Raw genomic sequence first — 10677 nt, 5'->3', positions numbered from 1 at the left:
ACTTCTGCAGATGAGATGTTTAAGTTCAGTGGTACTCATTTCTTTCATTACCCCCACCCCCTTTTCCGTGCTTCAGTACACCGTATCTGTAGTCTGCCCAATTAAAGCTGGCTGCTCTCTCTTGCTTTCAAAAATAAAGATCATAACATCAAAAGTTTGAGCAATTAGAAAAGTATAATAAAGAGGAAAACAACCTTTCAATTAGTAACAGAGCAAAACCAAATTAACTTGCTTCCAGTGCTGCACTTGGAAATATTAAAGGACTATGTGAATTATGCTATAAAAAGCCTTTAAAGTGAGATAAAAAATTTGAGCCACTTGACATCAGTCATGAAAATTAAAGATACAGGAAGTAGCTGCTGAATAGAAATGAACATGCAGCTCCATATCTTAGTCAGACTTTGTTCATTTCACATTTGAATAAAAAAGTCTTTGTGTGATGTAGTATTTCTATAGGAAAGGGAGATTTAGAGATCAACACATTGTTTTTAAGTCTAAAGTCATTTCACAAAATAATCAATCATTTTAAAATTCTAATGTAAGTGTTAAAATTGATAGCTACTAGGCTACTGGGAAAAAATATAACACTTCTTCAAGAAGTGAAAACAAAAGTGGAGGAATGACTCACACAAAGCTCAGTCGCAAAATACTCACGATCTCAATATCCTTACTGAACATATTGTTAGCAGATGGAAAGGAATTCTTTATCCAGTTTGCCTAAAGCTGAGCCATATTTGAAATACTAATCCAGATCTAATCCACTGGAATATGAGGATGTGATATGGAAGGCCTATACAATCTTGATTATTATGAACTAGCATGAGTTAAAAAAAACTAAACAGTGCTTGATATGTGGACAGTGCCCTTTAATTCTGCCCAAATGTCAAATAATCCATGTTCCATGTTTGAATTGAGACCATGTGGAGTTTTCAACATGGAATACAAGGCTGGTACATATTATGACTGTTGCTTTTGGTATTCTAAAAAGATTCAAACAAAGCCTGCAGGCTATTTCCCGCAGACAACTTCACTTCACTTGCGATCAGTGTTGCAAATTTTGATATTTTTGTAGTGTGGTATTTCCTTTTACTTTTACTCAGTGGTGGAATAAGTACCTTTACTCAAGTAGCCTATGTAAGTACAATTTTGAGGTACTTGTACTTTAGTATATCCATTTCCTGCTACTTTCTACTTTAGAAAATTTCAAATTTATTTGAAAACTTTAGTTACTAGTTACTTTGCATCTTCAGACAAAATATAATCAACAAATACTGTAAATGATCATGTAGGCCTAATATTAGAGATTAAGATTAAACTGTATTGATCCCCGTGGGAAGACAAGTTACGCAGAAGATACATTAATCACCATAACATTAAAGTGATACTTTAATGCATAAACATTATAATCCAATAATCAACACAGGCTATAGTATAACGTTACATTATTCTGAAGTGCGCCACTCTGCCTAATGAGTACGTTTGCTATTAGCTAGTATATTTTGTTGAAATTTACAGTAAATAATCCGAGTAGCCTACTTCTCCCATCACTGCTGGCAATTCACTCACACTCCACCTACGCCACTGGCTGTAACATATATCAAACGCACCCTTCGTAATTAGGCGGGGTATTTAAACTTCCACTTGTCTGTGCAGCTGTAACGTCATTAAGAAGCTAACCTGCCAATAGCCACATTGTGTTGATTCGCGACGTCTTTGTGGAGGAATAATGTACTCCTCGCTGTTGCTGCCTTGTTGTGGATCAAGTAACGTTAATTTATCGGCCACTTCAAGCCCCAAGTGGAGTTTCCACTCCTGCTGTGGAAGGACAACACCTGCCAAAGAGCTAACATTAACTGCTGCACCAAGGTAAGAACTTATCTATCTATCTATCTATCTATCTATCTAGCTATCTATATATCCATCCTTCTATCTATCTATCTATCTATCTATCTATCTATCTATCTATCTATCTATCTATCTATCTATCTATCTTTCTATCTATCCTTCTGTCTATCTATATTTGAAGATTGGTGGCTGAGCTAAGTTTTGTTATGGTTGTTGTTTGGTTTATAACGCTTTCATGTTTCATGTTGGGTGGCTGAATTGGTTTCATGGCAACCTTGATTCTTTCCTTTGTTTTCGAGGATCTAGTAACTTAAACGTTACACATGCCTGATGGGAAACTTAACAATGGCCATTGTCACACAGGCTATAGGTGGTCAGTTCACTCTTTCTCCACACTCCTCGTATTCAGCTGAGCATTAGAGAAATGTTTCATTCAAAACCAATGTTTTTTTTGTCAGCTTGCTTTACTGGTCTTCATACCATAATATCTAAATATCTATCTGATCTCCTGTTTTGTGGTTTTTCATTTACAACCTTAAGCTTATATCCATGTACTGATGGTCACCTGTTGCATATCACGCTACATAGCATTACATAAGAAGAGATTGTCTGCTGAAGACATGATTTTTGTGATAATAATCTGGTTATTATAGATACCAATTGTATGACGTAGAAACACACACCTAGTACCAGATGTGTAAGAGTACCATATTATCCATGTTAAACTAGGCATGGCCCATTCATGCACTCTGCAGTTTGTAGCCTCCTACTATGGGATGCTCACTTCCATTAACTCTGTATGTTAACATAAAGTTTTAATCTTGTCTCTTTACACACATGCATTTTCACTCAACTTTTTCCTCTGTGAAGTAGTCTGTCATGTTTGTGTCTGCCACATAAAAGAGAGACGTGAAAGGAAAGTTTGTAAAATTTGGTGTTGCAGTAGGGAAAGAAGTGGATTTTAAGCCTCGAGACATTTGGGACATACTGTGTGGACTGGGCCCAATGGTTTGCAGTTGAATATTAACAAACTGTGATCTTTGCAAACTCTGTTTTGCATATCAAACTCAATGTTTATTTGAGTGGAGAGAAGAAAAAGAGATGAAGATATGAGGCAGAGTGCATGGTGATTAGAGATCGAGGCGTTTCTGGGACTGAGAGATAAGAGATCAGGCACCTTAAAACTACTTTCGGTTCTGTCAGGACTGCCTTATCTGCATTTTCACATACTAAGTTTCACCTCAGACAAAATAATTTAAAATACGTGTTGTTTCTGTCTACATCTCTTTCTGTCTCCCATGTGCTTCCAATTCATTTATGGCACTGAGGCTGAACTGAGAGTTTTATTCCACACAGAGAAAACTGTGTTAAACCGCCTCTTTAATTCAGTTTCTCTCCTCTAGGAACGGGCATCGGAAACTAGCAATAGCTATAAATGCTGTGATGGTGTACAATGGAGATTTGTTGCACAAATGTCTATGTTGTAGCATCTGTCACTATTCAAATGAACATTAAATGGCAATCTTCATTATAAACTAGCCTCTTCCATCCACCTTTCTCCATTCTGCTACGGCTTTGCATGAATCAGTCTATAGAAAGCCATTCGTTAGAGGTCGGGCTGAGAAAACAGTCAACTTGCTTTTAAAGCTTTCATTTGACCTGTGCACTGACCCCTTACTGTCCACAGTTTGATTCAAGTGGAATTCTTTACACAAGTACACCCAGTCAGCTTTTCTTGTACAGCCCTGCTGTGGCAATACATCTCCTGGGAAGTTTCAGACAAAAGATCTGCATACTGTATTAAAAGCTCCCAGCAGTTTTAATTGAGGAATTGAATCCAATTTGAAGTTAACATGAACCATATTCATGCTATTTTAAACTGGACCGAAGCAGTTGGAGCAATTTGGAGCAGAAGTTCTCTAAAACGTAAAATGGGGGTTGTTGCACAACAATGGAGACATGCCTGTCATGGTTGTCACAGCTCTCATGTTTGAACTGGGGAACCTTGTTCAGTTACATAACAAAGAGTAGTGATGATAGTGGAGTTTCATATGTGTTCTTTTGGATAATCAGGAATGGGAAATTGAAGTCATTGAAATGATAAAATAAGCTATTTTTTCTCTGCAGTCCTATCAAACTGCAGTATCTGTGTCTCCTACATCTTTAAGCTCAAGTCTGTTTTACACATGTTTTTAATTAAACAAAAGGTCAGATTTCAGAGACCTTGCTCCTTTTTTGTTTGATTTTCCCAATATGTGAAAGAAAAAGAAAAGGCAAATAATACAACACAGACAAGAGAAAGACAAATAGACACGTTTGCATCTTTAATTAGATTTCCGGTGAAATGGGTTGGGTTGTTTTTTTTTTGGTTTTTTTTGCTGAAGAAGAAAACAAGATAGCTCTCTCAAACTCCTGAGTCAGAATTCTCTTCACATCACGGTCAGTTCAGCCCGATAGATTCAAACAGAAGGTGAATTACTAGTAATTTCTTTATAGACTGGATATGAGATTTTTTTTTGTGATGTGTTCTATGGCATAAGAAAACCGCTTTTTGAATTGACAGAATCCATCATATTGCTGCGTTTTTTTTGGTTTTTTTAAATTAACCGGTGTCCATGTTTCTGATGTGAAAATGACACCCAGGGTGTAAAGTTCCGAAAACAATATTTTATTAAACCCAGCAGCTGTTGAAGGCAGCGTCTTTGAGAATTCGGCAGCTTAATGCTTCTGCTGGAATTAAAATGGCTCAATGATATGACAGGTTGTGTAAGTGTTGCATTTTAAATCTGGAGTGAAAGCATGTACTGCATGACTCAGGCTGAGAGAGCACTTGTCTGTGCCAGACAAACTGTAGGCCAGCACTGCAATGTCAGAGAGAGGGCAAAAGCAGTTCTGCCAGTAGAGAGATAGAGAGCACACCAGTGAGATTGGTTGACTTCAACACAAAAGAAGCCTGCACATAATGCTCCAAATATTAACACATCCACACAAATAACGACAAATTGAAAAGTATTTAACTTACAGTACAAAGATGTAGAGTATCTTTGTGTACATGGTATGCAGGGCTGGGACCACTGGCTTCTATTAAATAACTCAAATCTTTTTCCTTGTGCACTCTGTAAACTTTCTGTACGCCAGTTACCTATGCGAACACTCAATGACCGGCTTTAAAATCACACTTAGCAGTGTTGCTCTGCAGCGATGGTTCGCTGACATTCAGGGGCCGTTGTCATTGTGGGACACTGCTGTGATTGGTTGAGTAGTGAGCCGTGGCGTGACTTAGCAATGTCTCCTTGGATTGCTGCCACATAGGTAAAATTTATGACTGAAATGCGGCAACATTTTTTTATTCAAAAGTCAGACACATAAAAACTTGCATTGCAGCACTCTAGAAGCGCAAAAGCTCCATACTCTGGCTGCAGCTTGTTTCTTTGGGTGAGGCATTTCAGCGACCGTATCTGCCTTAAGCAGAACCTTTTGCTCAAACATGTCAACTTGAGAAATCAAATAAACGGATGCTAGAAATTGAGATTTTTGTTCTTTTGGAGTGTCACTGTCCAAGTTTAGGTGTTGTTATGTTGTTTATGCAGGAAATAGCCTAGTCTGTATTTCAGATCGACAACATATTTTCGTGAGTTCTAAAAGATTTTCGTGAGTGTCCGATGACCTACTGTATGAACTTGCTCGTAATCTTGGTGACCGCACGTGATCGCTGTCATACTTGTAGTGTTTCCACTCTTCCGTCCAAGACACAGAAAGAATTTATGGCACTATGTCTGTCTAATCTGACATAGCGACTGTCGTGAAAGACAAAAAAGTCGTGTAGTCTGATCCTGGCATAAACCACATCTTTCAAACTCCACACTGGCAGTTTGTAACAAAGGATTTCTGTTATAAATTTGAAGTTTCAATGACATCACCATGGTTATTGTTTTAGAAGACATCTTAATAAATGGTTGACAGGCTGAGTAGTATTCCTCATGACGAGTACACTGACCTCATGCAAAGTCTGTGGAGTGCCCCTTTAATTTTGTCCTGATTTCTTTCTTTCTTTGAATTTCCTTTCGTCCCAGCCCAAGTATTTTCTCTGTGTGTGTGTGTGTGTGTGTGTGTGTGTGTGTGTGTGTGTGTGTGTGTTAGAGGTATGAATCTTCACTGATCTTTCGATTACGATTATCATGTCTTCGATTCGATATCTCGATGCATCACGATGCGTCAATTACATTTTTCTATTAAAGCCATATAGGATATTTAATTCATAGCTTTTCAAGCTTAAAAAACAAAACATTCTGCAGTGCTCTAAAACTAAATAAATTGGATACATAAAACTACAGCACTGAGCACATGGCACTTCCTGAATGTGCAAAACATAACAGAATATGTAAACAGAAAGGTTGTTAGGCATACATTAAATTGTAAACAGAAATAATCGATTATGGCCTGGCCGATTATCGATGCAGCATCGTCCATGTCCACGATTCGATGCATCAATTATTTGATTAATTTCAACACCTCTAGAGTGTGTGTGTGTGTGTGTGTGTGTGCGTGCGCGCGCGCGTGTGAGCACTTGCGCATTGTTTCAGATTGCTGTCCAGCAGTAGGCTCAGCTGCTGCTCGCCACATTTGCCCATCCTTAATCTACAGTATGTGAGACAGCTCAGGTCACTCAGGTGGTGCGACTGTCTCTCGGACACAAGACAAGACACACACTCAGTGTGTATTTCTGGCCTTTTGACTAGCTGACACCTGGCAGGGGCAGCAGATGGCTGTTAACAGCTTAAACCCCTGGCAGATCTGTTTAATTCAGAGAACTCGGGTCCTCAGACTGGATCACAGCCCAGTGAAGTGAGAGCTGGCGGAAGCTCGTTTGGTTGCCATTAAGAGAAGCCAAGAGTGTTTAGGAGATAGTGAGAGCAGCTGGCGCTGTTGACAGGGGCCGACTAAGTGGCCTGAACCTTCTGCGAAAGAGCAGGAGGGATCAGTAGGTCAACTCCTATACTACAGTGGCAGGAGCACTTGGATGGCTGTTACATCCCTCTTGACATCATCAATCATGCTAGACTGTCTTTGTGTTTGTGTGTATGTGACAGAAAAAAAGGAAATTGGGGGGTGGGGGGGGGCGGTGAAGGTGATACAACGAAACAAACAATTATTTTTGCTTCAACAAAATAGCAGAAAGAGAAAATACACACAACACATCTGCATGTTTTTTTTTTTTTTGACATGGAAAACGAGCACACTCGCACACAAAATCGGCACTTTCTTTTTCTTCTTTTTTACCAAAACATGAAGCTCAATTCCTCAAACAGAAGATACATGTCTAGAGAGATAATACATTCATTCCAAGCAATGGCGATGAAGATTACAATATCTTGATAGAATAGACAAACAGATTAATTACTTCATGGCTAAAACCTGAGTTATTCCAAAGTATTTCCATATGAAACTACACAACAATGCACATCAAAAATAAATGATGCATCATTATTCTCATATAGAGTATTATTTGCATGACTAAAGCTATGCTAATATATTCACGTGATATATACACACATTGACATATGGATTATTTATGTACCTGTATATGTATGTATCTGGGGGTCTGAGATCATCTGAGAGGTTCAGTCAAAACACAGAACCACATTATGGCAGAATGAGTTTCAGCGATTTTTCTGAAGCGCATCAGCCTCAAAAAGTGTGTCTTTGCAACAAAGATGTGACTAAAATGATATTTGCTTTTTACACATTTGAATTTTTGATTTTCCCTTTGCTTTCAAACTCAAGAGGCAAAGGGAATTGGTGACTAAGATGTGGACAGTCCAGTTGTCTCTGTTTTTTCCTCATTTTTTCTTTTGTGTATTTCTTCGGCCCTTTCTGTTAGTCTTTGATCCTTACACTGAAAATGAGGAGGAGCAGAGGCACAGCATAATTTAGTTTGTCTTCAGCGTCTTTGTCCTGCCTGTCATCCCTCTTCCTCCTCTCCCAGTCCTCTCCAGAATGAAAGCAGGTATGACTGTTTATATTGAGTCGAGCACTATAGTTGAGCAATGTTCAGTCATTGGACCAGTTTTCAACTGGTTCCTCGTGACACTGGACCATTTATCCATGTTTCTTCGTCACAAAAATTCCTCATACTCCAACAGTTTGGAGTGCTGCCGTGTCTTCCAAAGCCGGTAGAGGCGGAAGTCGAAGTACAACTCAATCACCTCTTTGCCTTGGTTTGTAAATGAGACAGGAGAAGTTTGAATCACACATGGTGGAAGCAGAATATACCATACGACATACCAAGATCACAATCTTTTCCTAACCTTAACAAGAGCTGTGAGTGCCTAAACATAAACATAAAAACTTCAGTCATGCTTTAGGTGCTATGAGTGGATATTGTATTGTAAGAGCTGAATTCATTATTTGCAAATTAACATTGCATATTGACATTTTGTAACTTTCCAGATATTTTTAAAAGCATAATGTTGATAAAAACTATAACTCTGGTGGCCTTAAGGTCGCCTCTAAACATATTTGCAAATTAGTGGTAAATTCTAGGAGACAGGGTTGATTTGTATGGGACAAAAGTTTAGCATAGTTTGATATGACAATGAATTTAATGCGTTGGGAGTTTTGGTCATACGTTTCTTAATTAGTTTTTTGTTTTTACCACAGTTTGCCTGTGAAAATTGATTTCCGTTCTGTTTTAAAGTTATTGCCTCTGTTATGTGTACATTGTAAATCATCAGGGGTGCAGAGGTTGGGGCATCTAATGGGCACCAAGAGTACAGGAGGGGATACTCCGTGGAAAACTTAAAGGAGAATTCCGGCCAATTTTTACGTTAATCTTGATCGCTATAAATATGCGAGTACAGTCGATAGAAAAAAAAAAAACGAGCCGAATCGGTGCGGTCAACACAGAGTTGCTGCAGCTACCTCTACAAGCTTCCACTGAGCTAAAACGGTTGTCGGGGCAGGTTTTGAGTGCCTTTGTGCCTCTTAACAGACACAATCCAATTAAAATGTCTGTGCAACATGAACAGGGCCCTTATGTGACAACAAGATGCGTTTTGAAGTCAGACATTGTTTAAATTCACCTAGCTACCCTGTCTCTATCCTGCCGGTAGCTAGCTCGCCCTGCTAGCTGCTGTGTATTCAGCCAGGCTTCTGTGATAATCATCACGCAGCAGTTCTGTCTGTATTTGTAGCTCATCCATTTTGTGTGTGATCGATCTGGTGTTGGTGAGTAGGAGGCTTGGCAGTGGCGATCTGTGTGGTAGTTCCCTTAGCCGGACTAGCAGGCCCGACCGGCATCCTTGCTTCTGATTCCTGCAAGGATTGCTTCTCGGAGTGATCTGCACACTGTTTACCTTTTCCTGCTACAACGGGACTTCAGCGCGAGACTACAGCTAGCCTTCTCAATGCTATCACAGTGCAAGCCACAGACATCATTTGGCCCGCTTTCATGTAGTTACATAGTCACTGATATGGTCATAACCACTACAGTCCTCAATTACCTATTTTTGAGGGGGAATAAACTTCAAGTTTTTGTCAGGAAGGCATGACCTGTCCTCTGGAGGACATACCCAGAACAGCGGGTGCTCGGTGGATTGTTGTGGGGAGCGGGAGGCAACGAAGGCGGGGAGGAATCAGAAGTAAGGACCTGCTAGTCCGGCTAAGGGAACTACCACACAGATGGCCACTGCCAAGCCCCATACTCACCAACACCAGATCGATCACACACAAAATGGATGAGCTACAAATACACACGGAACTGCTGCGTGATGATTATCACAGAAGCCTGGCTGAACACACGGCAGCTAGCAGCTAGCAGGGCGAGCTAGCTACTGGCAGGATAGAGACAGGGTAGGTGAATTTAAACAATGAGTTGAAAACGCATCTTGTTGTCACATAAGGGCCCTGTTCATGTTGCACAGACGTTTTAATTGCATTCTGTGTCTGTTAAGAGGCACAAAGGCACTCTAAAACTTGCCCTGACAACGTTTTAGCTCAGTGGAAGTTCGTAGACGTAGCTGCAGCTACTCCGTGTTGACCGCACCAATTTGGCTCTTTTTTTTTTTCTCGAATTTATAGCGATCAAGATTAATGTAAAAATTGGCCGGAATTAACCTTTAATGAAAGTAAAGGGCTAATGAAGAGGAAGTCTGGATCTGGGTGTAACAGACAACAATTTGTAGTTGTTCCAGTAACTGAGAGCAGGCTTTTGTAACACTAACTATTGTGGTGAGTAGAGAGTAGCCTACTGTATGTCCCTACTCCCACTTGGAGCTTGGGAGGAGAAGAGTGCAAAGTAATATGACTACTTTCTCCTGTGTGGTGGAAGTGTAAAGTTTATATGACCTGGATCAATTGCATTAAAAAAATAGCCAACCCAAATAGAGAGAATACAGAGGAAGGAGAGCAATTGAGTGTACAGTACAAGAACAGGATGAGACGGTTACAGCAAGTGACACATTGTTCAAATAAATTATATTTCAATTAAATTAAAATAAGAGAACAGCTGTTTGAGTAAAATCCTCCAACAGGACATTCAAGTTTTCACAAATATTCCATATACTGCACTGGATTCGTCATGTGTATGATCGTGTGTGTGACTCACTATGCACGCGTGTGTCCGTGTGCTCTGCATGTTCGGGGTGTGTTTGTATGTTTGTTCAGACCCACCCTGTGCAGACAGCTCCAGCGGCGACTCAAACTCGACAGAATAAGGCCTCATCAGATTCTTCAATTTCTGGAACAGCTGTTGGTCCAAGATAAGAAAGCAAACACCAATTAATCCTACACTTGGATACAATCGCAGCAGGGGAGAATGCATCTTCAGACACC

General features: G+C 39.8%; 1 protein-coding gene across 8 annotated transcripts in view; it reads right to left on the bottom strand.

Moving 5' to 3' along the window:
- Positions 1-7108: 7108 nt before the first annotated feature.
- The window catches only part of LOC116035063 (NMDA receptor synaptonuclear signaling and neuronal migration factor), a 50927-nt gene continuing 47358 nt past the window's right edge, over positions 7109-10677 (bottom strand). For all 8 annotated transcript variants that reach the window (XM_031277990.2, XM_031277985.2, XM_031277988.2 and 5 more), the window contains 2 exons: positions 10516-10591; positions 7109-8059 (listed from right to left, as the gene is read on the bottom strand). In XM_031277990.2, coding sequence (XP_031133850.1) covers positions 7962-8059; positions 10516-10591 — 174 coding nt within the window. In that variant the 3' untranslated portion in view covers positions 7109-7961. The remainder of the gene's footprint in view (positions 8060-10515; positions 10592-10677) is intronic.

Source organism: Sander lucioperca, chromosome 1, assembly GCF_008315115.2.
Source record: "Sander lucioperca isolate FBNREF2018 chromosome 1, SLUC_FBN_1.2, whole genome shotgun sequence".
NCBI classification, from domain to species: Eukaryota; Metazoa; Chordata; class Actinopteri; order Perciformes; family Percidae; genus Sander; species Sander lucioperca.
Note: the sequence above shows the minus strand (reverse complement) of the source record. Positions and strands in the feature narration are given on the sequence as shown.